General features: G+C 48.1%; 2 protein-coding genes and 1 long non-coding RNA gene across 4 annotated transcripts; 1 reads left to right on the top strand and 2 right to left on the bottom strand.

Moving 5' to 3' along the window:
• Window positions 1-2,102: 2,102 nt before the first annotated feature.
• Tapbpl (TAP binding protein like) lies at window positions 2,103-9,930 on the bottom strand. 2 transcript variants are annotated; one of them, XM_034511559.2, is made up of 7 exons: window positions 9,642-9,924; window positions 8,681-8,923; window positions 8,295-8,567; window positions 6,376-6,714; window positions 4,619-4,924; window positions 2,833-2,916; window positions 2,103-2,679 (listed from the first exon to the last, which is right to left on the bottom strand). In XM_034511559.2, exons 1-7 carry the CDS (start codon window positions 9,703-9,705, stop codon window positions 2,636-2,638), a joined length of 1,353 nt encoding a protein of 450 aa, XP_034367450.1. In that variant the 5' UTR covers window positions 9,706-9,924; the 3' UTR covers window positions 2,103-2,635. The 2 variants fall into 2 exon arrangements, with proteins under 2 accessions (XP_034367450.1, XP_076796701.1); XM_076940586.1 differs by lacking the exon at window positions 6,376-6,714 and having other exon boundaries at window positions 9,642-9,930.
• Window positions 8,918-26,759, top strand: LOC143443530 (uncharacterized). Its single transcript, XR_013112612.1, has 4 exons — window positions 8,918-9,468; window positions 10,081-10,259; window positions 18,032-18,166; window positions 19,349-26,759. It is a non-coding gene; the product is annotated as an uncharacterized LOC143443530 (long non-coding RNA).
• Cd27 (CD27 molecule) lies at window positions 10,726-15,733 on the bottom strand. Its single transcript, XM_034511560.2, has 6 exons — window positions 15,503-15,733; window positions 15,215-15,346; window positions 12,588-12,767; window positions 12,334-12,396; window positions 11,726-11,845; window positions 10,726-11,529 (listed from the first exon to the last, which is right to left on the bottom strand). The coding sequence occupies exons 1-6, from the start codon at window positions 15,636-15,638 to the stop codon at window positions 11,408-11,410; spliced, it is 753 nt and encodes a 250-aa protein (XP_034367451.1). The 5' UTR covers window positions 15,639-15,733; the 3' UTR covers window positions 10,726-11,407.
• Window positions 26,760-27,953: the final 1,194 nt, after the last annotated feature.

The raw sequence follows: 27,953 nt of genomic DNA on the forward strand, positions 1-27,953 counted from the left end.
GGTCTGTGTCTTAGCCTTCATACCTGAAGCAGCCAGCCTTGTTGGTGCTGGTGACAGGAAGTGCTGACAGGAAGCTGAGTGGGCACCACACGCTGGCAGATACTTGCAGCCTTTCTCAGCCTCTTCTAGTTGCCTCCACCTGCTTGTCACATCTTACAGGTTGGACCTGGGGGAGGCTTCCAGCCCCTACCTCCTTGATTTTCATGCATGGTTTGCACTCCTCCTCAGTTTAATTTTTATTTTCTTTAGTTTTCAAGACAGGATTTCCAGTGTGCCCATCGTGCTTGCCTCATTCGTGGACTCTCCATACTAATTCTTGTGAAATAGCAAGTTCACTTTAAGATCTATTCCTGCCGGGCGGTGGTGGCGCACGCCTTTAATCCCAGCACTTGGGAGGCAGAGGCAGGCGGATTTCTGAGTGTAGGCCAGCCTGGTCTACAGAGTGAGTTCCAGGACAGCCAAGGCTATACAGAGAAACCCTGTCTCGAAAAACAAAAACAAAAAACAAAACCAAAACAAACAAAAACCCAAAAACCAAGATCTATTCCTATTTATTGTATGCATGTGGTTATCTGTCTGCATGTATGTATTTACACCACATGTGTGCCTGGGTGTCTGTCTGTCTGCATGTATGTATTTACACCACATGTGTGCCTGGGTGTCTGTCTGCATGTATGTATTTACACCACATGTGTGCCTGGGTGTCTGTCTGCATGTATGTATTTACACCACATGTGTGCCTGGGTGTCTGTCTGCATGTATGTATTTACACCACATGTGTGCCTGGCATCCAGTTCCCCTGGGACTAGAGTTACAGATGATTGTGAGCCACCGTGTAAGTGTTGGAAGCAAATCCAGATCCTCTACAGGAGCAGCCAATGTTCCAACCACTGGGCCATCTCTCCAGCCTCTCCCCCACCTCCTTTTAAGACATTGTTCTGTTCCTAATAGTGTCTGTAAAAACTAGCTTCTAAACCCAGAAAACCTTTTTCTTTCTTGAGACAAGGTTTCTCTTTGTTGCCTTGGTTGCCTTGGAATGTACTCTGTAGACCAGGCTGTCATCAAACTCAGAGAGATCCCCCTGCCTCTGCCTCCTGAGTGCTGGGATTAAAGTATGTGCCGCCATTCTCGACTTTTTTTTTTTTAATTTTTATTTAGGGCTGGAGAGTTGGCTCAGCAGTTAAGAGCACTTGTTACTCTTGTAGAGGACCTGGGTCCAATTTATAGCACCTACATGAGGGCTTACAGCCACCTGTAATTCCAGTCCCAGGGGATCTGATGCTCTCTCCTGGTACCAGGCACATAGGTAGTATACACACTTACATACAAAACACTTAACACATATGAAATGGTAAGATAAATAAATCTAAAAAGAACTTTCAGAGGACCCAGGTCCAGTTTGCAGCACCCACATGGCCACTAACACCTGCAGTAGCTGCAGTTCCAGGAGACCCAGTGCCTCGTCTGACCTCTGCATGCATGTGGTGCACATACACACATGCAAGCACACATGCAATCATCTGACCTCCGCAGGCATCTGCATACTTGTGGTGCACATACACACATGCAAGCACACGCTCATACACAAGTATTTTTATGTGTATACTTGTTTTTCTACATGTATGTGTGTACTACATGCATGCCTGGTGCCCAAGGAGGCCAGAAGAGGATGCTCCATCTCCTGGAAATATTTACAGATGGTTATGAACGACCATGTAATTCTGGGAACCAGATCCAGGCCATCTAGAAAAGGCACCAGTGTCCCTAGCCACTGATTGCTATCTCCCATCTACCCCCTCCCCAGTTTTTCTTTTTGATAACAGATCTCATAATCCTTAGTCTTTTTAGGCTCGGGTACATCGAGTCCATAAGGCATTTCATAGCAGTGACCACAGGGGACCTCTCCTGCAGCTGAGGGAGTGTTGTCTGACTCTCCCAAAACTGGCAAGTGGCTGAAGGGTCAGAACCCTAATGTCTGATGATGGAACAGTGCAGATGTAGCCCTGGGAGGCCTCTCAGGGCCTCTGCTTCATACCTTGACACTACAAGTTGGAGCAGCTAGGAACATTTTGGAACCAACAGGGAGGAAGAGAAGAAAGTGCTCTGTAGACAGCACGTTTTTATTTTGATAACGTTAGCATTTGGGAGTGGTGGCAGCCTCTCTTCCCCTCACTTGCCCCTTCTTTGATCCTTTTTTAAAGATAGTTTTTTATATTTTATTTTTTGGCTTTATTTATTTTATATTTCAATATCAGCTCCCTCTCTCCTTCTAGTCCATCCTCATGAAGAATGTTCCCCACCCCCAATTCCTCCTTCCCCTTCTTTGAGAATAGAGAGCCCTTTCTAGGTAACTTTCCCCTGGACCCCTCCCCACCCCCAATTTCTTAACACCTCGCATAGATGGCGTTAGGCTCCGCTCTGATAATTCTGCCCTCCTCTTGTCCCATCTCTTTCCATCAGCTCGGGTTCTTTTCTTAGTAGTACAGGAAGGCAGAGACGTGTATAGACCAGGGCCAGTACATCACTCCCAATGTGCTATTGCCTTCAGGCCCGCCTCAGCTCCACGCCTTAACACGGAGTCCTTTAGATAGCCAGAACAGGAGTACTTTACTGTGTCCTGGAGGCAGGCAAGCAGCTACCCAGAGTGCCTCATAGTCCTGATGGACCTTGATGAAGAAGCTGAGAGAAAACAGAACAAGATCATTTTCAATTGGGATAATTCCAAAAGTCGATGTTGGGGGTATGGTAGAAACATCTGGAACTCAGCACACTGAATTTCATCCCTGGTTTGGGTGGGCAGGTACTTGGGAGCAGGTTGATCTACAAACTCACCTTGCTGTCTGTGAAGTCCCAGAAACAACAGCGCAGAAAGGAAGACAATGCTGGCAAAGATGACCCCGAAGGCTCCGCTCTGCTCTGTGGGTGAGAGTGAGCACAAGACCACATGCTGAGGCCTCACCTTACAGTACCCTCCCCCCCTTAGGAGGGGAGCTCTGGCCTGGGTGCTGCGAATCCTCAGGGAAGGACATGGGTCGTGCACACAGTAGCACCTGCCCTTGTTCAAGACTGTCAAATTTATGTATTGCTTTTTTTTTTTTTTTTTTTTTTTTTTTGTTTTTCGAGACAGGGTTTCTCTGTATAGCCCAGGCTGTCCTGGAACTCACTCTGTAGACCAGCCTGGCCTCGAACTCAGAAATCCACCTGCCTCTGCCTCCCAAGTGCTGGGATTAAAGGCGTGCGCCACCACCGCCCGGCTGTATTGCTTTTCTGCCTCTTACTGCATCAGGTTCATTGTTCTGAGATGGGTCTCATGATGTCCAAGCTGGCTTTGAACTTAGAGTCCTGCCGCAGCCTTTTAGTGTTGTGATTATAGGCACACCCCACTATACCCTATTCTACCTCAGGACATTTGAAAATGTTTTTCAGAAGAGAATGATGTTATCCCAGTGACTATCAGCAGATAGCTGGGGAATGATGTGTGCCACAGCAAAAGGCAAGCTTTGGGGAAACTCATAGTCTAGAGAGCAACCAAACGATGTCTTAAGCTCTTGGATATTTTATTGTGGATTTTTTTTTTTTTTTTTTTTTTTTTTTCCTAAAACTGCAACATTCTGTGGCCTTTGGGATGAAGTGTATGGCCCATTGAAAATACTAGGTGTAAACACTTGAGGGCATTCAGCTTGCCTTTTGATTACAGTTTCTCTTATACCGTATATTGGTAGAGAACCTTAGGCAAACTGCTCGCTGTCTGCAAATACCAGTTTACTCATCTGTAAGATGAGTTCTGGACATGGTGAAGGTGTCGTGGTCCCAGCCATTTGGGAGGCTGAGTAGGAGGGCTGCTTGGCAGGGGCGTCTGAGGCCAACCTACTCAGTAAGACCCATTTCCAAAAATAAACAGGAGTGTGATGTGTGAGACCATCCTTAAAAGTTGAGTATATTGGGGGAGCAGAGTTGGTTAAGGAGTCATGAGCTCTTGCAGAGGACCTGGGTTCCATTCTCAGCACCCACAAGGTGGCTGACAAGCATCTGTACCTCCAGTGCTGGGGGTCTAATGCCCTCTGCAGTCCTCCATGGGCATTGCATACACATGGTGCACTTCCATCAGGCAAACCGCTCAAACACATAAAATATTAAAATCAATCTCGAAAGTTGAGTTGGCAGTGCTTGGCCATGTTAGTGCACAGGTGCTGCTGTTCCTCTCACATACCCCCAGCTACAGCCACACCCCCTAGGTTCTCTGGAGGCTCTTGTGACATTCGATTTTCACATGGACTGTGCTTCCAGTCTTAAGGGCTCCCTTCCTGCTGAGCTTGAGTGGGGCTGGAGGGTCTGTTTTGGATCTTCTTCCCTACCTGCCTCAGCTTGTCTCTGCAGCTCCTAGTGGGAAGGAACAGCACTCCTTCACCGTGATGCCCAGCCCAAGCTTACTCATCTCAGTATTTGGAGGCTGGGGATTCATAGTGGTAGAGGCAGCTACTCTAGGAAAGATAAAGTCAAGAGTGTGCAGAAGGTGGAACTGAGGAAGTGCATGGGTATCCTCACAAAGCCAAAGATGATCTGAAAGTAGGGGAGTCCCAGCCTGAATGTGGGGGAAAAGAAAAGACACTCCCAGTACCTGTGTTTGGCAAAACCCTCATGCTGACTGTGAGAGGCTCCTCCAGGGAGACATGGGTAACTTGGCAGATGTAAGTGGCACCTGTGGGGCCTGGCTCAGCTGTCACCATGGAAGAAATGCTGTAGGTTCCCGTCATGCTCTTTCTGATGTTGGAGAAGGAGGCACCAGAGACTTGGGCTGGAATTCCACCTAGCTCCTCTCGAATCCACGTCACTGCCACATCCAGAGGATAGTAGCCAGCAATGTTGCAGATGAGGGAGGGCAGCTTGTCCTTGTTTTCCAAGTTCAGTTGTACTTTGGGAGGAGCTGGAGAAAGAACAAGGAGTAAGATTTTAGAGGTATCCGACTAGAGCCTGGAGAGGAGCCCAACGCCTCTTTTTTTTTTTTTTTTTTTTTTTTTTTTTTTTTGGTTTTTCGAGACAGGGTTTCTCTGTGTAGCCCTGGCTGTCCTGGAACTCACTCGGTAGACCAGGCTGGCCTTGAACTCAGAAATCCGCCTGCCTCTGCCTCCCAAGTGCTGGGATTAAAGGCGAGCCCAACGCCTCTTAAGAGTGAAGGTATATGATGGAGACTGAAACTTCTCAGTGTTTCAAGATGTTGGGCTGATGGCTATTCCTGGACATAGGTCATAAAAGGAATCATTTGCTGGATCTGGCCAGCATGCCCCCCCCCCCCCCTTAAAAATAGAGCTGGGAATTCAACCTAGGGCCTTGCAAATACTAGCAAGTGCTGTACCACTGAGCCACATATCCTTTTGATTTCTCTTTATCACTTCTGTAAGTCAGTTATTGCTTACTGTGATCAGAACTGTTCTTTCTGCCTGTCCTTAACTGACTGTTTCTCCCTCATGAAGTTCTGAGAACATAACATGAAGGTCCTTGTGGCCACATGTTATGTTCTTGTGGCCTCCAGAGCAACCAGGAACGAAGTATATAGGACTGCCTTTCTAAAGGGAAAGATGTAAAAACAGAAATCTGTTCTTCCATCCAGAAAGCTGGGGATTGGAAGTGACTAACAGCCTAGTGATGTGCATTATCTGTTGGCCATACCAAGCTCCTCCAACCAGGACTGGAGGTGGCTGGTAATGTAAATGACCTTACATTATCTGTATAATCAGGGGGCTCCCCTAAGCTCCCAAAACCAAGACCAGAGGTGGCTAATAGCCCAAATGACCTCTTCACTATCTGTATGGCTGAGAACGTCTCAGAGCCTTCCCTAGGCCCTTAAGCTAGTAATAAGTAGCCTATCTCTAGAACCCATTTTCTTGGAAGAAATGACATGCACTCTAAGTCTAGTTTTGATGTAATTACAGGGGATTGTATTATACCAGGAAACTTTTTTTTTTCCAAATTATACTATGTTTAAATTTGTTGGGGATAAACCACCTTGTATCAGACTTCCCAAGTCTGATCCAAGTTGAACAAGTCTATCTGAATCAAGGTTTCTTTCTCTTTGTGATTTATTTCCCTGCCTGGACACTTGCAGGGCCCCTCTTAAGGAAATGGTCCAGGGGACTGAAATTACAGATGGCCAGCCCAGGGTTTTTGATTCTGATCTAGTTATTTCTTGGGGGAATTATCTTGGCACTCAGTGAGATGTGATGCCACTTGTCTCTCGAGAATGAAGATGGTGCTTGGGTTGTGGGAATGCATTCCTTCTCTCAGGAGATTATCTCTGGGTTTGGATTCTAGTCTAGGAAACATTCCCATAGGCACCTCCCTCTTCCTTATCCCAGAACAACCAAGGCCTGACCTTACCCAGGATGGAAAGTAGCATGACCTGCTGAGCTTGGTACAGAGGGGTAGAGACCTGGCAGATGTAGTTCCCCTCATCCTTTAGAGCGAGGTTGGGTAAGGTGAGAGAGGCATTTCCAGCCCTGAGTAGCTGCTCAGGCTCCAGCGTAGCGCCCTTGCGCTTAGCCTGCCCCTGCCCTGTCTTCCAACTGTATATCAGCTGGCCACTGCCTTTGTGCTGCAACCGCCACTCCACAGCAGTGAGGACCAGGCCTGGAGCCATGGAGAAACTGCAGTGCAGGGAGACAGAGGACCCCAGTAGGTGACTCAGGGTTTGGGTCTCTGATGTCACCTGGAACTCCACTGTAGAGAGAAAACAAGGGTGACTTACAGACTGTTTCTTCTTTAAGGCCACCTGGCCTCTGAGCTGTGGCCAGGCAGCTTCTCCAGCTCCCTTCCCTGGACAGTGGTACTGACTGAGTTCATTGCTTGTCCAATGGAGCCACAAATTAATGGTGCCCCACAAGGGCAGTGTGGCACACATGAGAACCTGAACCCAGGTAGCTGGACCTACAGCTTAGTCAGTTCAGGGCAGAGGGGGGCTGTGACAGTTGATGAAACAGGGCAGAAATAAGTCAGGCTGTGCGGGTGTATGTTATTTCATTGATTGGTAGATTTGAATAAGCTCAAAAAGGGAGAAGCACTAAGCCACCCACAGCCTAGGATAGGAGACGCTGGACATCTTTCCCGATGTGGTAAGGCACATTTAGAAAGGGCCTTATAGCCAGTGGGCATGGTAGTGCATGCTGGTGCCATCAGCTACTGAGGAGACATGACAGGGTCACAAGTCCCAGGCCAGCCTGGGCGCCCAGGTGAGAGCCCTGCTTCACAGTAAAACTGAGAAAGGAGTTGTAGCTACAGCCCAGTGGTAGAGCTCATGTTTAGCACAAGGCTCTGGGTTCAGTCTCAGCATGGGACAAACTAATACCAAAGGCTAAAGTTTTAGGGGTTTGCAGGGATGGGAGAGGAGCCCCCTCATCTCCATCTTCTGTGGACTTGATTTTCTCCTTTTTGGAGGAAAAATATTGAACTGGACTCTCCGGGTGCCTGTCATCATGTTCCCTGTTGGTTTTGACATGGTAGGAGGTCCTGAGTAGGAGAGGGCGTGGCCTTGGGCTCACTGATAAAAGGTGATGAGCACATCTGTCTCTCTGCACTCTACTGTAATTGCCACAAGCATCCGACTGGACTTGCTCTCCCTGTGAGGAAACAGGAGTTTGGCTGAATAAGAGAGCAGTGACAACATGCGTAGACAGTGTCCTCATGCATTGCTTCCCCATGACAGCCCAGTGAGATGAAAGGCATCTCTACTTTGGAGAAAATACCTGATGATTGTTAGGTTTTGACGCTTGCTTGAGTAAGGATCTCCCAGTATCCCCTCTTCTTCTGTTGGTTTTGTTTTTCGAGACAGGGTTTCTCTGTGTAGCCCTGGCTGTCCTGGAACTCACTCTGTAGACCAGGCTGGCCTCGAACTCAGAAATCCGCCTGCCTCTGTCTCCCAAGTGCTGGGATTAAAGGCATGCGCCACCACTGCCCGGCTATATTCCCTCTTCTTGACTCAGGATATTTTAGAAAGAAAAGATGAAAGTCTATGGGGTGCCTCAGGAGGACCTATGTGATATTTGTTTTCTTCCTTCTATCCCAGCTCTCACCAGAAGACAAAACAAAACCAAAAACCAACCAAACAACCAACCAACCAAAAAAAAAAAAAAAAAAAAAACCATCTTGGGGCTATTGAGATGGCACAGTGTATAAAGATGCCAAGCCTAGTGAACAAGTTCAATCCCTGGAACCCACATGGGAGACACACACACACACACACACACACACACACACACTATAATAAGAAATCTTCCTTGTGCCATTGCATTTTGTTTTCTCACCTTCAGTCTTCACTGTACCCTGGGGGCTCAGGGGTAGGTTCAGAGTAGGGTGCCAGACAGCTCCAGTTTCAGCATCTCCTAGAGTCTTCATCACCATGGAGACACCGGGCCCACCTCTAGATACTTGCATATTGCTGATGAACCAATGTGCTTTCTCTAAAGTGGCCTCTTGTCTGGCCTTGAAGAAATACTGGGAGATCTCACAGGTCACCGCCTTCCCACTGCAGTCAGCATGGAGCAAAGCCTCTGCCTGGGGAATCTGTACCAAGTCCACTGGGGAGAAGGGCAGCACACAGAAGTGACATTGGATGGGAGGCAGGTGTGGGTAGATAGGACTGGGAATGGGGCTGTCCCTGTGGAGGAAGCCTAGGATGGGGAGCTTTTACCTGAGGCCTCAAAGATAACAGGTGAATCATGTTTGGTCTCTGTGCTCCCTTCGAAATCTGTGATGCCTTCCAGGGAGCCATCATCCTGCACTGGTACCTGCTTCAGCACAAGCAAGGCCCTCTCCCTGTCCCCACTGCTGGCAAAAGCCCCCTGATGCCTGTTTTCTGTCACCAAGAAGCAGTCTAAGACGATGTCCGTGGGCTGCCACCGTCTTTCTGCTGTGGGGGCCGTTGTGGGGGGGTCTGCAGGAAAGTGAAACAAGGACCCTCTTCCATACTTGCTTCCCACCCTTCACCAAACAGCAGGCTGATCATCAGGTAAGGTTGCCTTCTGGGTCTCACTGTCTGAGTGTCATTATGTCATCTATAAACCCAGCTTCTGGTGAGACACCTGCTACTCAGGCAGCTGCTCTGAATTCTTTCAAGTGCTAGATCTGTCTTGCTCAGAGCCAGAGGGATTTATCCTTTTGTATTTCTGGATTTCAGCTGTGGGATACAAGGGAATTTTTTTTGAAAGAAATTCTCAGGTTAAAAAAAAAAAGGAATAAGAAATATTGCCATGGGGGAGGGCACTTCCTGTTCCTAGGGATATCGACAACCATTTTCTCATCATCCAACCTTCCCAGAGGCCTCTGCTTTCTGCCATAGCCACGCCCACCAGGAGTCACCTCCCAAGTGATTTCTTAGCCTAGTGAGCCCCTTCCTCTCTAAGGGTTCAACACAGAGCAGTGAGCTCTCCCACAGAATGGTAACACCCTGCCCTTCCACAGAGGAAGCCTCTCTTTAATGTGAGTTCTCTGCCGTACCCCTCTCCAAATTGGCTCCACACTTTATGAGTGCCACACTCATTTGCCAGGCTTAGTAGACAAGCTGGTGCAGTTCTGAGTAGGTGGCTTCCTGGGGCTCCCTTAGCTCAGAGCTTCCCCCCTCCCCCATGCCCCAGCCAGGTCTCCGCACTCACCAGTTCCTGCCGCCCCAGAGATAGCCAAACAGAGCAGCAGACGCCAGATGGGCTCGGAGCCCATGGAGGCTCCTCTCAGGCTCTTCCTCTCAGGCTGGCTGCCTTCTCCACAATTCCCCTGCTTGTGATCTCTGGCTGGAGAGGGGGCTCTTTGAGCACCCTCACTTAGCACCTGTGGTCTCTTGTTCTCTTCTTGTATCCGTTTCTCTTTCACTTTCACTTCAACTGCCTCTGTGGCCCAAGGCCAGTAACAGCAGCAGCCAGAACTGTGTTCCTGGTTCTCCCTTCTGTCCACCCTGCACCCAAGAAATCCCCAGGTGATTTCAAAACCTGGTATCACCACATCAGGTTTCCCATCAGCCCCAACTATGAGAAGGCTAGAGAGGGGGTGGAGCCTGAAGATAGATTCCCGGGTAGTCTGGACCCTTCTTCTTTTCAGTCCATGTGAATCCTTTTGGTCTGCCCTGCTGACAACTCCCTGTTCGGATCCATGATCCCACGGATGGGATGGAGTGTGGCCTGGTTGTGGGATTGGAGTTTTATGAGGCTGGACAGCTACACCGTGAAGCCTACTTTAAATTGCATTTGTGTGTATGCAGTGCATACACTTGTGTGGGGGTGAGTATGCCCAGCCAGCCGCGCCTGTGTGTGGAGGGTCAGGGAGGGCACTGGGTGTCTTGCTCTATCACTCCACCTTATTCTTCAGAGACAGGGTCTCTCTCTGAACCTGGAATTGTTTGGTGGCCAACAAGCACCGTGATCTCCTGCTGTCTCCACTCCAAACCCCGCCCTTGGCACACCCCTAACCCCTTGAATTACTAGCACACAGGGCCACACTGAGGGGTCGTTTGTTTGTTTCATATATAGACATGGTTATTTGAAGTTAGCATTCACACTTTATCCATCTTCCCAGCTCCCTGTCACCCTTCTTTTTTCTTCCTCTTGTTTTTTCTCCTAATTTTGCAGGAAGGGAAATAGCATGTGGAGAATTTCCATAGCTATCTTGTTACTAGAGTCCCTGGGTCATAAGGCCTGGCTCTGGGTTCCAGTGTTTGCCTATATAAAGAGAAGAGGACAATGCGTATACAAGTAGACAAATGAATTTATTTATAGTTTTAGCTCAACTGAGAGAAAGTCCTTAGCTTTCCACCAGCACTGTCACAACTTACAGAGAAGGCAGAACCAAAGCCAGGAAGTCTGTGTGTCTGTAGATAGTGTCACTCGTGGCAGTCAGTCCTTCTGGCACCAGGGCACCTGCTGGTGGCCCATCACATTTTTTTTTTAATTTTATTTTTAAGTGTGTGTGTGTGTGTGTGTGTGTGTGTGTGTGTGTGTGTGTGTGGTGGTGGTTGTAGGTGCCAGAGGAGGTCAAAAGTGTCAGGTCCTCTGATATTAGAGTTACAGTTGGTTTTGACCCATCTGACAGCGCTGGGAGTCAAATTCTGGTCCCCTGGAAGAACACGATGTACTCTTCACTGCCAAGCCCTCTCTGAAACTCTTGGTGGGCCATTTTCACCCCCACCATGTAGGGGGTGCCTACCGGAAGGCTTCATTTAGAGTAAGTGTGTTTTACAGCTAGAGCCTGAGTCTCCCCCAGCTTGCTGGACCATACACTGGTGTCCTGCTCTTGTCCCTGTCAGTCTCAGAAGGACAGTTTGCATATACACAGGAAAGGGTTCTGATGACCATGGTAGGGAGCAGGCCACCGTCCAGAGCAGAGCTCTCTGGATGGTGCCTCAGTGGAAAGGGCCCCACCTAGCACCGGATCATGGGTAGGAAGCAGGCTCAGGTTTCCGGTAGTCTTCCTGGATAGGGATGGCACTGCCCTCCTCCTCCCTGGGGCAGCTGTAAGGACAAGGCTCTTCAGGCACTGCCTGCCTATCTTCATCTGTGCAAAGACAGTTAGCCAAGTGTGGGTCAGTGGTGGAAAGAAGAGAGGAGTGAAGGGCTGGGAGGTGGGGGCTAGGGGAGCTGGTGGGAGGGACACTTGAGGAGCCAGAGTAGGTGGGTGGAGTCGGGAGGGATGGGGGCTTTAGGTGTGGGTAGCAGAGCTGAGAGGGCAGGAGGAAAGGCCTGTGCCTTACTTGGCCCATGGTTTCTTCTTTGATGGAAGAACAAGATTCCACCCAGGACGAAGACAAGAAGCATACTGGAGAAGGTCACAAAGATCCGGATACAGTCTGAGCTGCACAGGGGTCTTGGGGCTGTGGTAGGCAAGAGCACATAGAAGCTTTGGAGGAGCATCTAACCCTGACCCCTCAGCCCCGTCTGCCCTTTTCTTGGGTCACCCTTGCCTTTGGACCCTCTCTCCTAAGCTCTAACTAGATTCTGCTTCCTCTTGCTTTACCTCCAGCTCTGTCTGTCTCTGTGTCTTCCTCCTTCTGTGCATGTGTGAGGACACGCAGAGTCCAGCTTAGGCCCTTGAGACAGGGATCCTCTCTGACCTAGAAGCTTGACTGGCTCTGCCTCTGAGTGTTAGGGCTACAGATATGAGCTTCTGTATTCAGTTTTTTTTCCCCCCTGTGGCCCTGGGTATTACGTCACACTTGCACAGCAAGTTATCCACTGAACTTTCTCCCCAGCTCGATAGCCCTGTCCCTCACCCAGTGCTTAGGGGTTTCCCGGTGGCTGTTCTTTTGGCCTCTCTCCTCTGTGCTTTCTCTGTGGGTTGGGGATTAGGAAGACAACTCACATGACCGGTGGCTATAGACAGTTGAGTCAGGAAGCTGCCTGTGTAGGGGCCAGGATGTCATCTCTGGAAGAAACAGAACAAGTCACAGCAGGAAACCTTCCAAGATGTCAGGGCTGAAAGCCTGTGATTTTGCAGGAGTCAGAAGGAAGACAAGCTGGCCCAGATCCTAGCTGGGGGTTAACACGAGTGGGCAGTGCTGGGCAGGCAGCCTTCTGGCTCCTGAGAGCCTGGATAAGGAGCAGCCTCCTACGTACCTATGGCGTAAGGAAAGTGGGTGGATGGTGGCTGTGGGCTCAGGGCTCCAGATGGCTGGCTGGTCAGTGCAGAGTTTAGAGGAGGGTCACACTCTGTGCATTCCTGGTCCCTGCACTGCCAGCCCTTGGAACAGGTGCACTCAGCATTGACAGTGACTGTGCAGTTGCGGATGAGAAAACCTTGGGAGAGAAGTGAGCCAGGAGAAACAAGATACCACAGGTCTTTAGAGACCGGGGTGCCTACTTGCCCCTGATCCTCTCCTGAGGCCCTGAGACTCACCCACAGGGTATGAATGTTTTCCATTCCCAGCACCTTACCTGTTTCCCCTGTGCCTCTCCCTCCATGTCCCCTGCCCCTTCCTCTCTGCCCCCTGCTCCTCCCTCACTGCCCCTGCCCCTCCCTCACTGCCCCTGCCCCTCCCTCACTGCCCCCTGCTCCTCCCTCACTGGCCCCTGCTCCTCCCTTGATGCCACCTGCCCCTCCCTCACTGCCCCCTGCCCCTCCCTTGATGCCATCTGCTATCTTTCCCAGGCTCAGAAACAGAAACTGAAAGTAGAAAAAGATTGTATGCTTTTCTTTCCTACTCACGGCTACTTTAGAGCTTTTTACTGGCATATCACATACTACCCACCCCTCAGGACAGGGTTTCTCTGTGTAGCCCTGGCTGTCCTGGAACTCACTCTGTAAACTAGGCTGGCCTTGAACTCAGAGACCTGCTTGCCTCTTCCTCCCGAATGCTGGGATTAAAGGTGTGTGCCTCCACCTGGCCTTATGTATATGAAACTAACCTAACCATTTGGATGGTTCTGCTACTAGAACTTACTAGCCAATTGCCTCCACAGTCCAGAACATATTTTCTATTAATATTATTAAATCAGTTTCTTTTATATATATAATGTTTTTTTTGCAACAGCAGTTAAAGAGTTCTTTTTTTTCCCCCTATACACAAAGTGTCTCACCAGCAACTGTTATTCAAAGGGGCATCTTTAAATTGTGCTATTCTAGTGTGTGATGATGCAGGCCTCCCCAACCCCTGGCCTAGGTGGGAGAGTGGCAGGGGAGTTTGAAAAGAGACTGTAGATATCCTACTCTTCCTTTGTAAAAATTAGACATGTATAAACTAAGAGAAATGATAGATCCATTTGTTCCCCTCCAAAAGGCTTTTGTGCAAAAATGTTGCTATGCCCTGGTTTCTGGTGTTATTCCCCAACTCCAACCTCTGAAGAGTTGACCTGCAAATGTACCTATGGGAATGCAGGCTGGTCATTGGCTGGAAGTTGCTTTTCTGGAACCTGGGTTTCTGGAACTTCCATCCTCCCTGTCCCTCTGCTCCCCCTCCTCCCACTGCACTTTTTTTTTTTAAACAATAATTAAACAATAAGATGTATTCAAAAAGTATGGGGGGTTGGGAAAAGTGGGAGGAAGGAGAGAAAGGGGAAAATTATGTAAATACAGTGTTCATATATGAAATTCTCAAAAAGGAATCCAGTTTTTTTAAAATGTTCAACAGATTAACTAACATTTTACAATATGAAAATAAATATGACCTATAATTATGTTAAAGGACATTTTAACTCACTACAAACTTTGATGTTTAAAATGAGATCAATAAAGATTATTTTACCCAACATATTATCAAAAAACACAATAACGTTTTATAATTCAAAGTATTTCTGAGAACAAGAAAATAGATTGTCAGGAGCTAAGTCAGCAAAACCAGGGGAACACTGTGTGTGTGTGTGTGTGTGTGTGTGTGTGCATCAAATCATAATTTTTACTTTTTAACATGGGGGTTATAAACACAAAAATACAAGATGTGGGGAAGGGGATGACACAGGAGCATAGGTGTTCAGGGGGAGTACAGATATTTTTCAGAACAGGGTATCAGCTGGGTGAAGGTTCAGGGGTCAGGTCACTATGACTCTGCCTATGATTCACTTGTCCTTATCTAAGTTGGTACTATCTGCCAAAGGCTGCCTATTTACCAGGTCTATGACTACTCAGGCTGGTAGATTTCAACAAAAGCTGCCTGTTTACAATAGTTTATAGCCCTCTGTTTCAGTGTGCACTTTCTTAATTATATATATATTTTTTTCATTTTTAAAGTGTACTCATGGACACATATGATCTCAGAGGACAACTTACCAGTTGATTCTTTCCTTCTACCATGTGGCCCAGAGAATGAACTCAGGTTGCTAGGCTTAGTGGTGCAAGTACTGTTACCTACTGTGCCATCTTGTTGGGGTCCCCCCCCTTTTGTGAGACAGGGTCTTGCTATGTTGTTCAGCCTGGCCTTGAACTCCTGTGATCCAGTGATCCTCCCACCTCAGCCTGCCTTGTGGTTGGGATTACGGACATGTGCGACTGCACGGGGCCCCTCATCCTTCCGTTGTCTCAGTCCTATCCATAGAGTCCTTCTCAGCCATCCCTCAAATTCCGAGTGTCTTCCACGAAACAATAGATTTCTTCCCACATGCCCTGCCCAGGCGCACCGTGTTTCAGCATGGCTCCACTTCCCATGAGCCTTGAAGCAGCTGAAGCTCTCTGACTCCACAGCCAGCCCCACCGCTCTTGCCTCCCTGGACTCTTTCTCAGTGCTTCCTTCTGCACATGCTGCCCCTCTCACCAGAGTTACAATGCCTGCAGCTCTCGCAGTGGGGCCGGGTGTGGTAGTCTGGAGAGAAGGAGATGCCTGGTATGCATGGGTCACACTGAGCAGCTGTTCTGTCCAGGTCGCAGTCTTTCACAAAGAATGTACCTGTGAGCAGAGGGTCCAGGATCACAGTCCAGGAAGGTGATGGCTCTAAACCCTGCAGGCCACCTGGCTTTGCTTGGGCTTTATTTTGAGCACCTCCCTCATCTTAAGCAGCAGTCCCCCCCACCCGCCCACCCCCAGCCCTGCTGAGGCTCTTACCTGGTTCACACATCTGGCAGCAGAGTCCTCCCTCAGTCCGGTAGTATTTGTCCGGACAGCTGTTTGGGGCTGGGGTAGCTGAGAGCCCTACCAAGGTCCCCAACATGCAGAGCCAGTAAGGAGGTGGCCAGGTCATAGCTTCTGCCCAGGGAGATCTTTTCTGAGCCCCAACTGTTTGTACCAAGTCACTGGTGGCTCCTGTGTGCTCTGGGCAGCAGCCACTGCGACTCCACTTGGGTGGTAAACCGACCTTTGAAGGCAGTTGTGGCTGTTTTGGTTTTTTCTCTCTCTCAGCAGCCTCCACCCCCTTTTCTTTTCCGCACTCTGGAGAGACTATGAAGGGGCAAACCCAGGCCTGCGGCGCATCACAGACATGTGCCCTCCTGGGCACCTCTCTCAGTGATGCAGCCAAAGTCTGACCATCTGTACATGCTGCGTACACAGAACTGCTGCCTGTCCATCCAGCTGCCTGTCCTGTTGACACGGATGGACACTGGATGTCCTCATCTATCCCTGGCGTGCGTCCTTTCACAACCCAGCCCTTTCAAAGGTGACTGGAAAGGAGCAGACTCCAGACTCTTTCTGAAGTTCCTAGGGTTAGGTTAGTTTTAGAATCATGGCATTTTCAGATTCTGTCTAAAACTAGCACCACAAAACACCCCATTAGAGGTGGGGTGACACAGCTAAGTGTAGCAATTTAGAAGATGGTCTTCTATATCCCAAGGTAGCCTTAAGTTTGCCTTGTAGCTGAGGAGGACTTGGAACTTCTGATCTCTCTGCCTCCCTCTCCTGAGTGCTCCTCCCTGGGTGCTCTTCCCTGGGTGCTCCTGGTGTTAAAGGGTGTGCTCCCATGCCACTGTTGCTGGTGCTATAGGGCTGTGCTGCTGTGCTACGTTTATGTGGTACTGGGGATTGAACCCAGGGCTTTTTTGCATCCTGGGCAAACACTACCATCTGAGCTATATCCCCAGCTTGGACACAACACACAGGCAGCAAAGCTATTGCATGTACAAAGGGGAAGAGACATGACAACCAGCCTTACATAACTGTGGTTTGGTTTTCTGGCCATATAAGCTCTTGCAGCACTGCATATAATTGAGGGCAAGAGTTAGCCCTGTGTCCCCTGTGTCTCTTTCTGTTCTGCGATGTCACCTGCAATTCCCTTCAATCTGTGTGTGTGTGTGTGATGTGTATGGAGGTTAGGGGACAGCCTTGATTTCATTCCTTAGGTACATCTATGATGAAGAGGAAGAGGAAAAAGAAGAGGAAGAAATATTATTCTCACTGGCCTAGAATTTGCCTAGTAGAGGAGGCTGGATGACCAGCAACCCTGGGATCCTTCAGCAAAAGAAACAAAGAGGTCAACCCCAAAACTATGGGTTTTGGCAATCAAACTCAGGCCCTTGCACTTTCCTAACTGAGCTATCACTCCAGCCTAGTTTCCTTTCTTCTTAATGCCAGCCTATGACACAAATGTGACCCCACTGCCTGCGGGAACTTTTGCCAACCTTTCTTCTTGACCTCATCCCATTTTTATTCTTCTCTCCTGCTTCTGGCTGGCTTGGTCAGTAGTATCTTCAGGTATCTGAACCATCTTTCTTCATGGCCCTGGCACATGGGATTGAAGGTGGGCACCTACATGGGCCATCTTAAGTCTCATGCTCCTCCGGGAATTCTGATTTGAGGATGCTGGAGTTGCTACACTAGAGAAGCACAGGCTGTTGAAGCCCCTCCACTCTTTCCCCGCTGACTTATCTCAAGGATGCGTCTCATTTGGGGGCTTCACAGTTGTTTCCATAGTGTTGGTGAAATGTCACAGCCCTGTGGTCGCACCTGGGGGATGTTAGATCTGTTCTCTCTGTCTCATGCTTCAGTTTCCTGTCTCTTCATTTTTTCCACCCTCCTCCCTTTCCTCAGCCCCCACTACAGCTCTTCAAGGGTCCACTCAAGCCAAGAGCTACAGCGTGTTATGTTCAAAGGAAACCATCCTCCACCACATGCCCAGCAGAGAGCGTGACAACTTTAGAACTGAAGGAATTTCCTTCCTCATCCCCAGGCTCTAACAGCTTCACCGTTAGTCATAAATCTGGAGACAGATGTGATGGGTGTGGGAATGGAAGACAGAGCTGATGGCTGGCCCTGTAGGAATGAATGTGATCTGCCCTTGAGGAACTTTAGAAAGAAAGTTGCTAAAAGGGGACTTTGAGTGCACAGAGAACTTAACATCTTGGCCAGACCATGAGTGGTGTACTCACCTAACACTTCCACCTCTAGGGTCAGAGCCTGTTTTCCTCCATTGAAGTCAGAACAGGGACAGGGCCTGCCTGGCTCTCCTGGAGTAACACTGGTGTTATGTTTTGGATATTGTGGTGGTTTGAATAGATTTGGCCCCCATAAACTCATGTGCTTGAATGCTTGGCCCAGGGAGTGGCACTATTAGGAGGTGTGGCCTTGCTGAAGTGTGTATGGCCTTGCTGGAGGAAGTGTATCATTGTGGTGGTGGGCTTTCAAGTTTCCTTCTGTGCTCAGGCTCTGCCCAGTGTGGATGGAAGTCTCCTGGATGCCTTAGGATCAAGATGTAGAACTCTCATCTCCTCTAGCACCGTGTCTGCTTCACACTGCTGTGCTTCCTGCATGATGATAATGGACTGAACCTCTGAAACTGTAAGCCAGCTCCAGTGAAATGCTTTTCTTTATAAGAGTTGCCCTGGCTGGGCAGTGGTGGTTCACGCCTTTAATCCCAGCACTTGGGAGGCAGAGGCAGGCGGATTTCTGAGTTCGAGGCCAGCCTGGTCTACAGAGTGAGTTCCAGGACAGCCAGGGCTACACAGAGAAACCCTGTCTCGAAAAACCAAAAAAAAAAAAAAAAAAAAAAAAAAAGAGTTGCCCTGGCCATGGTGTCTCTTCACAGCAGTGGAAACCCTAACTATGAAATGTACCGTAAAGCGCTCAGGGCTGGAGCAGCAGCACCATGGGGAGGTGAACGAGCTTCATCTGTGAAGTCCTCCTTGAAGACCTCATGGCTAAATAGGCAGCGGGGCTAAGTTAGAAGTAGTGGTTCACTAGGACCAAGCCTTTGAGTGGTGTGTCTTATCCTCACGCCCTTCCTTCCTCTCTCTGTCTCCCTCTGTGTGTGTTTCTACTTTCTAGCTGCTGTGAAGTGAGAGGACTCTGCCACACCCTTTTGCCATAAAGTTCTGCTTCACCACAGACCCAGAAGCAATGGCACCAGTTAGTCAGAGGCTGACATCTCCGAGACTGTGAACCAAAAACTATCTCCTTTCTCCTTTGAAGTTGTCTTCTCAAGTATTTTGCCATAACCATGACAACCAACACATCATCTTTTATCTTCATTTTCTCTTTACCTTACAAAATTGGAGCTCTTAAGCTGGACATGATCACGCATGTCTGTCTGTGGTTCTCGGTCCTCAGGTGCTTGAGTGGGAGGGTCTTTTAAGTCCAGGAGTTTTAGATCATCCAGCTAAAACAGATCTCCCCACCTCCCCGCCGTCTGTCTGTCTGTCTGTCTGTCTGTCTGTCTCTCTCCTACATGAATACATGAACACATAAAATATTCTCAAACTCCATGTCTACTAAATAGTGACATCCATATTTCCTCTCTCTTTAGCCTTTTACATGCTTATTAATAATTGTATTTCTTCTCTGAATAAATGTTTATTAACATTTAACATTATGTCTTTTGCTCCTGTTTTAATCATCTTGATTTTAGTTACTGTTTCAGATACTAACCTCTTATTAGAAAATGTTTTTGAAAATATTTTAAAATAATTTCAAGAAGTTTATTTATTTACTACATATGAATATTTTTCCCTCCTTCTCTGGTAGGAATGAATATCTCCTCTGGCTACAGAAATGACTACAAAAATGGTCCCCCAAGAAACTGTAATTTCCCCAGGAATCTCACGCTGGGAGAAAGTAAAGGCTGAAACTTGTGCCAACCAGAAGGACCTTGTCTCTCGGTGTTGTCTACATCCATAGAACTAAGTACACAGGTGGAGAAGGTCAGTTAATGTCAGTGTTGAATCAGAGCTGCTAATCCCTAGTCCCAGAGATGGGGTTCTTATCTTGTATTATCAGGTGGACGCAGTGTCATCACAGTGGTCCCTTCCCCTCCCCTCTCTTCTCCTCCCCTCCCTCTCCTCTCCTTCCCCTCCCCTCTCATCCCTTTCTATCTCTCTTTCCTTCCTTTTCCTTCTTTCATTTCTCTTTCCTTTCCTCTCTCCCTTTCTTCTTTTCTTTACTTTTTTTTTTCCCCCAGAGCTGAGGACCGAACCCAGAGCCTTGTGGGCTCTACCACTGAGCTAAATCCCCAACCCCATTCTTTACTTTTTCTGAGACAGGGTTTCTCTGTGTAGCCCTGGCTGTCATGGAACTCACTCTGTAGACCAGGCTGGTCTCAAATCTAGCGACCCACCTGCCGCTGCCACTTGAATGTTTGGGATTAAAGACGTGCACAACTCTGCTGGGCATATTACAGTGATCTCAAGTGGAAACAGAAGAACATGAGGACCCACTGCTGATTCGCAAGATGAAAGATGAGGGCAGTGAGCTGAAGACTGAGGTCAGGCTCTGCCCTGTGCTAAGCAAGTGGTCTACCCTTGAGCTGCAGCCCTAGCTGAGGCCTAGTTTAGACTTCTGACTTAAAGAATGTGGAGGCAGGAACTGAAGCAGAGATCACAGGGGAACAGCGCTTACTGGCTTGCTCAGCCTGCTTTCTCTAGAACCCAGAACTATCTCTCTAGCGACCACATTGCCCGCACTGTGTTACGTTTTTAGCAATAGGGTCTTAACGTCTAAGTGCGGTGGATGCCAGGAGCAATGACGGCAGCACGTGCTGTTCTGAGGGCCTCTGGGAAGACTTTTTTTTTTTTTTTTAAATATTTAGAAGGCAGACAAATGGCTTTGCTGAACTTCTGAATTGTTGAGTAGGTTCTTGTCCTTTTGTTTAGATTTCCCTTAAGGTTTCTACTTTTATTTAGGAAGATGTATTGGAAAATACTGGAACGTTTCCTATCGAGGTTTTCTTTCTCAGACTCTGGGTAAACAAAGACCTGGACAGTGCATGCTGACAGCACCTTGGCAACTGCCTCTGGATTCAGTGCTGTCTATGGCCACGGTACTTGACATTCCTTTCTGATTTTAGTTGTAATTTTTTTGTTTGTTTGTTTGATAAGGATGAAGTCAGGTGAAGGTGGCGATTACCTTTAACCCAGCACTCGGGAGGCAGAGGCAGGCAGATCTCTGATTTTGAGTCCAGCCTGGTCTACAGAGTGAGTTCCAGGTCAGCCAGGGCTACACAGAGAAACCCTGTCTCAAAAAACAAAACAACAACAACACCCCAGTACAACAAACAAAACGACTTAGCACTGAGTCCATTAGAGAGAGCAGTCTATTAACTGAGCTACATATTCCCCCTTTGCCCATTTCTTTCTGGAGAGTTGAACCCCTATGTGAAAGAGCGTGGTGCAGTGTTTCAGGTGTTTGTTGTGGGAGCTGAGGTCACAGCTTCTGGGTACCTCCTTTGTGGTTTTCTTTCTCTCTCTGTTTTTGTCTTAGGGCCTGCTGACACTCAGGATTGCATGTGACCACAGTGTAGAGAGGTAATTCTGATATGAAGTGAAGCTGACTTATGAACTCGGATATCATGTGACTTGGTGTGCACCTGCTTTAATGCTGAGTCCTGAGGGTTTTAGTCTGGGAAGAGCAGATCAGTAAAGCAAATCCTCAAAGGTGCCAGGCAAGGGACCATATGATGAGGGGAAGGTGAGGCTGTCACTGAAGAGTGCTCCTGGGATCCATAAGCCCCTGTGTTGGACGATTCTGGGGTTGGCAGTGAGGCTGGCTTTCAGAACCGGATAGGTGAATACTGCAAATGCTTCCACAGTGTTCGTGACCTGAGTCATCTCTGTCGTGTCCCAGAGCCGCTGCAGTGAGTCTTCCTCTGCCTGGGGATAATGTCTGCCCACCCAAGGGTGACTGCACAAGTCAATTTCCTTTCCTCATGTGGTGGTTTGAATAGGTTTGGCCCCACAGACTCCTGTGAATGCTTGGCCTTAGGGAGTGGTACTGTTAGAAGGTATGGCTTTGTTGGAGTAGGTGTGGCCTTGTTGGAGTAGGTCAGTGTGTCACTGTGGGGTTGGGCTTTGAGGTCTCCTATGCTCAAGCTGTACCAGTGTGGCGCTGTTTCCTCCTGCTGCCTGCGGACAAGCTCGTCTGTGTCTGCCTGCATGTTGCCATGCTTCCCACTGTGATGATAATGCACTAAACCTTTGAACTGTAAGCCAGCCCCAATTAAGTTTCCTTTATGAGAGTTATGAGCTGAGCACGATGGCAATACCTTTCATCCCAGCACTTGGGAGGCAGAGGTTGGTAGGTCCCTGAGTTCAAGGCCAGCCTGGTCTTTAGAATGAATTCCAGGATAACCAAGGCCACACAGAGAAACTCTGACTGGAAAAAAGAAAAAGAAAAAAAAAAAACCCAACCAATCAACAACAGAAAAGAGTTGCTGGGCACATGGTGTCTTTTCACAGCAATAAAACCCAAACTAAGACACCTCGTTTAGGTACTCAAAGGATACTTATGCTTCTTACCTTTCATTGGTACTTAAGTCTGCAAGTCTCAAGAAGTGGGGTAAAGGAGCAGCAGTTTACCTGTGCTCTGGACTGATGGTGGAGTTTACCTGGGCTCTGGACTGATGGTGGAGTTTACCTGGGCGCTGGACTGATGGTGGAGTTTACCTGGGTGCTGGACTGATGGTGGAGTTTACCTGGGCGCTGGACTGATGGTGGAGTTTACCTGGGTGCTGGACTGATGGCAGATGGTGGCAGCAGAGGTGGCTCATGGCACTGAACACACTTTATATGTGCAGCATTCAGGCCCTGTGTGTCACTCTCTTCATTCCTCACAGTGCTGACAAGGCATCTGAGGGACGGGTAGGGCTGCCTCTTTCACGGAGTGTCAGGGATTCCCTACTTACTCCCGTGTCTGAGTGATTCCTCTTGCTGACAATGAATGTAGGCAACACACAGCAGGTCTAGTCGCTGCCTCACCTCCCAGCTCTCTCTGAGACTAAAGTACTGCAGGTCCTACCAGCTACCTCATGCCTCCATCTCCCCCTCTGCCTGTGAGTGTCATCTGAAGCAGGGGTAAACTGCAAAGAGCAGGTCTGTGCAGCCGAAGCCAGATTGTTTCGTTCTCAGGAATGTTACAATGACATGCCGCAGCATCAAACTGGCCATGACGGGCCGCTTGTGGCGGACAGTGTGAATGAGCAAACGCTATACATGAAGGGCTACGGACGCTGGAGGCAGCTGGAAAACACTGCCTTCCTGTCCCAGATGCCGGTTGCGGGGGTGAGGGTGAGAACTGCCACCCTTCTTCGTTGTTTGGATCATAGAGACCTAGCTGAAAGTGCCTGTGAGAAGCTCTTGTTTTCCTGGCCTGAGCAGACAAGGGTCCTCAGTTAGTAGAACTGGAAAGAGGGATCTCCCCTTATTTACAGTATCTGAACCAGTGGCTGCATTTAAAATACATATAATGCTTGCCTAGTTACCATTTCTAAGTGTATAGCTGTGTGTGTATATATATATAAGATTTATATATGTGTGTGTATATATACACATATATATATACACACATATCTATTTATTTATTTATTTAATTTAGACAAGATCTCACTATGTAGCCCTGGATGGCACTAAACTGACCAGGTCTGGCTTTAAACTCACAGAGATCCACTTGCCTCTGCCTCCCAAGTGCTGGGATCAAAGGCCTGGGTTACCACGATACCATATCATGTATGTTAACTGATATATTTTAACTGAGGCAGTCAGTTATGACTGGATTCTTGTTCAGCCCTCCTCTAAGAATGGAGTGGGCAGACAGCAAATAGGAGTTACTTTATTGTCAGTCCTTGTTGACAGTTCAGGACTGACTTAAACAGGGTAGAACAACTTATAGTAAGTAGATAGCAACCTGGGATGGAAGTCATGCTGGGCTCCGGGCTGGCATCCTGGAACGATTACATACAAAGCTGTGCAAGTTATGGGTGCCAATCAAGAGCCACCCTCCCAAATAAATCTGCGACTGTGAGAAGTGTGTCATCTGGTGTCTGTAGGCTGGAATTCCTTTTATTTGCTAGACTTGGAGTCTAGAGGTGGAATCAGTCGGGGAGGATAACTTGGGCAAGCTAAGGGCTTTCTCCTCCTTCAATTTCGAATGCACTGTCTTAGTTGGTGTTTCCATGAAGAGACATCATGATCAAGGCAACTCTTAAAAGACCAACATTCAGTTGGGACTGGCTAACAGTTTCAGAGGTTCGGTTCATTATCATCGTGGCAGGAAGCATGGCAGCCTGCAGGCAGACATGGTGCTGGAGACAACCCAGAGTTCTGAGTCTTGATCCACAGGCAGCCAGGAGGAGACTAACTCATCCTCACTTCTGCAGTCAGCTGGGAGGAGGCTCTCCTCCATTGGAGGGAGCTTGAGCCTAGGACTTCAAAGCCCACCCCCATGGTGATGCACTTCCTCCAACTAGACCACACCAACTCCAACAAGGCCTCTCTCAGGGAAGTGAAGATCAGAGAAGATGTAAAACCCGCAAGCCTTGCACAGCTAGGTCAGCCTCCAGCACTGTCCATCAAGTTGTGTTTAAACTCCCTCCAAGTGTCCTCCACGGGCCTTGCCTCAGCACGTGCATCTGTCTCAGCTGACATCACTCTGCCAATCAACCCTAGTCAGCAGAAGCCGCAAGAAACTGCAGCACACCACCAGAAGTTTTTTTTTGGTGCGGTTCTCTCTATGGAGTCCTGGCAAATGTAGTTCAATTATGCAGTGTAGTGTGGGCTAATACATGTGTATCATTAGCAAAGAGTCCTTCATCACGTGTCCTTTCACGTGCTTGCTTTAGCAGAGCATCCTCTCTCCTGTGTCTGCTTCAGTGAAACACTCCTCCACGAGTCTGCCTTCACCTGTGCTGACTTCAAGAAAACAGTCTATGCCCCAGCAAAACACCATCCAACCAATTTCCCAAAGAACCCTTAAGTTTCCACTTCATATGTGTGTGTGTGTGTTTTCACTTCATGTGTGTGTATGTGTGTGTATTTGGATTTAATTGGTAACTTGCTTACAATTTTAGAGGGTGAGTCCGTGATCACCATGGTGGGAAGCAGGCCTAGCACTAGAGGAGCAGCCGCTGAGAGCTTTACATCCTGAACCATAGGCAGGAGGTAGAGAGGGGTGAGGGAGGAGCAAGAGACAGAGAAAGAGATTGGACCTGGTGTGGGCTTTTGAAGCTTTAAAGCCCACTTCTAATGACAAACTTCCTCCAATAAGACCAACCTGACTCAAACAAGGCCCCACCTCCTAAACCTAAACCCTCTAATCCTCAAATCTACAGGGCCATTCTTATTCAAACCATCCATCACACATGGTCTTTGCATCCATGTGCTCACTGCATAAGATCACACCTATGAGACTAATCAGCCTTCCAGTCAGTGGGTTTAAAAACAATTAGGAGAAAAGAAAGGATGCGAAAGTGTGTGGAGGGGAGGAGTAAGTAAGTATGGGTGGATGTGGGTAAGATACATCCTATATTTTATTAAATTATCAAAGACTTCAAAAGATATCCTTTAAAATATTAAAGTGTTTATTTGTATGAACGTTTGCTTGCATCTATATGCACCACATGTATGCCCCATGTGTTTGAATGTCAGAAGAGAGTGTCAGTCCCCTGGAACTGGAGTTATGGATGGATGTGAGCTGCTATGTGGGTGCTGAGAATCAAACCCTGGTCCTCAGCAAGAGCAGCCAGTGCTCTGAACTGCTGAACCATCTCTCCAGCCCCTAAAAATTATTCTTGAAAACTTGAGGGAAAAAATAGAAGCATCAAGCCACTGAACAATATATGGGGTGTATTTCACAGGCGTGAACTCCCAAAGCACCTACTGTTGAGTGCACACATCAGAGGTAAGACCAACGAGCGGAAGAACAGTGATGGGTGATGCATATATCAGGGCTGGCTCTGCCTGACCAGAGAAGGAAGACTGGTTAGGGAGCCGAAGACTCTCAGAACAGCCTGATCTCACTGTGGGTGGAGAGAGAAAGAGAGAGAGAGAAAGAGAGAGAGAGAGAGAGAGAGAGAGACAGAGACAGAGACAGAGACAGAGAGACAGAGACAGAGAGAGAGAGAGGGAGGCAGAGTTCATGATACAATAAATCTGTAAATTATGTTTTAAGATTTTGAAGAAAAAAAGATTAAAATTTATAGATAAGACTCAGTATCTTTATTCCTTCCTTCCTTCCCTTCTTTCTTTCTCTCTCTCTTTTTTTTCCTTTGAGTTAGGCTCTTATGTAGCCCAGGCTGGCCTTGAACTCACTATGTAGTCAGCTCCAGTTAGTACCTGGAGCTCCCCATCATCCTGCCTGCAGCTCCCTTATGCTGGGATTATGGGTGTGTGCCGCCATGCCTGCCTCTTGCTCCCTTTGGTTGGTCTCCTTTGTCTCTTTTCTCAGTTTTGGTTCTCAGTCTGCTTCTGTAGATGTAAGCCCTGACTCAGGAGTATTCACCCAGAACTTCTCTATACCATAAATACAGATGCATGTCTTGAGAGACTATTGAAGGCAGCCAGGCACGTGTCCAGGCACGCAGACACGTGCCTATATATAGTCTGCACTCGGGAGGTAGCGGCAGGAGGATAATAGTTCAAAGTCACAATTGGCTATAAAACGAGTTCAAAGTTAGCCTGGGTCACATGGTAACCTGTCTGCCAAAAAAAAAAAAAAAATTATTTTAGGGATATTCTTGGCTAAAAATAAAGGATTGAGCCCAGCTTGTCAGGGTTAACAGTGAGTAGTTTTTCAGCTGAGCCATCTCATCAGCCTATGATTTGGTTCTTTGAGGCAGGGTCTCATGTAGCCCAGGCTGGCTACACCTTGCTGTATAACTAAGACTCACCTTGAACTCTTGTTCTTCTGGCTTCTGCCTTCCAAGTGTTCGGATTATAAGGGCGTGCCATCATGCCACACTGACTTTCCCTTTCTTATCTGAGGCCCGACAGTCACCTCTGTTCTCTGAAGGAACCATCAAATAAAGCTGTTGTTAGTCTCTGAACACAGGACCAGAAACAAAACCGACATGGGTCTTTCCACTATTTAAAAATTTCCCTCTGGAAACAAAACAACTTATGACTGACAGACACAGGCTCTTTGTCTGTAAGTAAATTACTTTATTATTGTATATGTATTTTGTCTACATGTATGTCTGTACACCATGTGCGTGCCTGGTGCCCTTGGAGGCCAGAAGAGGACGTCAGATCCCCTGGAGTTATTAGATGGTTATGAACCAAAACTGGGTGCTGGAAAATGAACCTGGTTCCTCTGGAAGAGCAGCTAGTGTCTCAATGGCTGAGCCACCTCTCCAGGCTCACTCCCACACGTGTCCTTATTTTGTTTTCTTTATCTGAGAAATAAGACTGTAGAAAACAAAATGACATGTGTGGGAGTGGGCCTGGAGAGGTGGCTCAGAGGGACAAACAAAACCAACAATAACAACAACAAGAAGTCTTTTATTGATCTTGTGCATCACCTGCAAAGTGGGGTGCTCAAGGGCCCCAGCCTTGTAATCTTATTATCATGAATGATGTACACTATATACTCTTCAGATTTGCCTTTTAAATGTAATTATATGTCTTATAGTTCACTTCATTTTATACCCAGAACTACTCATTTTGTTAGAAAATATTTGTACTGAGCCTTTTGGGGGGATTGGGGTATAGGATACGGTCTCACAGAGCCTGGCCAGCTTCAAACTTGCGATGAGCCCCTAATACAGACCTCTAATCCTCACACCTCCACCTCCCACGTGCAGGGCTACGGTGCGTCACCCTACCTACTGTGAACACTGAGGCCTCTCCCAGCCTTTCACTACAGAATGTGGTGTTCCTTCAGAACACTGAGTTCCCTGTACAGTCCGGAGTGTGTCTGTCTGAGAACTGGGCACAGGACTTGCTGAATCACAGGCTAGGCACGGCTCTTGAACAGAGTTCAGGTTGCCTCCCAAAGTGGCTCTGCCAGTGCTCCCTCCTGCCTTCTGCACAATGACAGCACTCAGTGTCTCTCAATTTTCCATATTAAAAGGCCTCCCCAGCAGCTCAATAGAAGGGAAGGTTGTCTTGTTTTGGCGCACATGCTCCTGGTGAGGCTGTGTGTGGCTCCTTTGTTGTGACTGATGTCTTTCTATCCTTGGGTCACCTTGAGCATCCTGAGGTGGACTCGTGGGTCTTTCTCCACAAAAGTCCTGCTCTCCTGATGCAGGAAGCGGGGCTTCAGTCTCATAGATACCTATGCTCTTGGTCCGAGACAAGCTTCTGGAGAAGCAATGGACCTGTTCTTTTTCTCTCTTAGCAACACGGAGGCTTCAGCTCTGACTGGC

Source organism: Arvicanthis niloticus, chromosome 9, assembly GCF_011762505.2.
Source record: "Arvicanthis niloticus isolate mArvNil1 chromosome 9, mArvNil1.pat.X, whole genome shotgun sequence".
NCBI classification, from domain to species: domain Eukaryota; kingdom Metazoa; phylum Chordata; class Mammalia; order Rodentia; family Muridae; genus Arvicanthis; species Arvicanthis niloticus.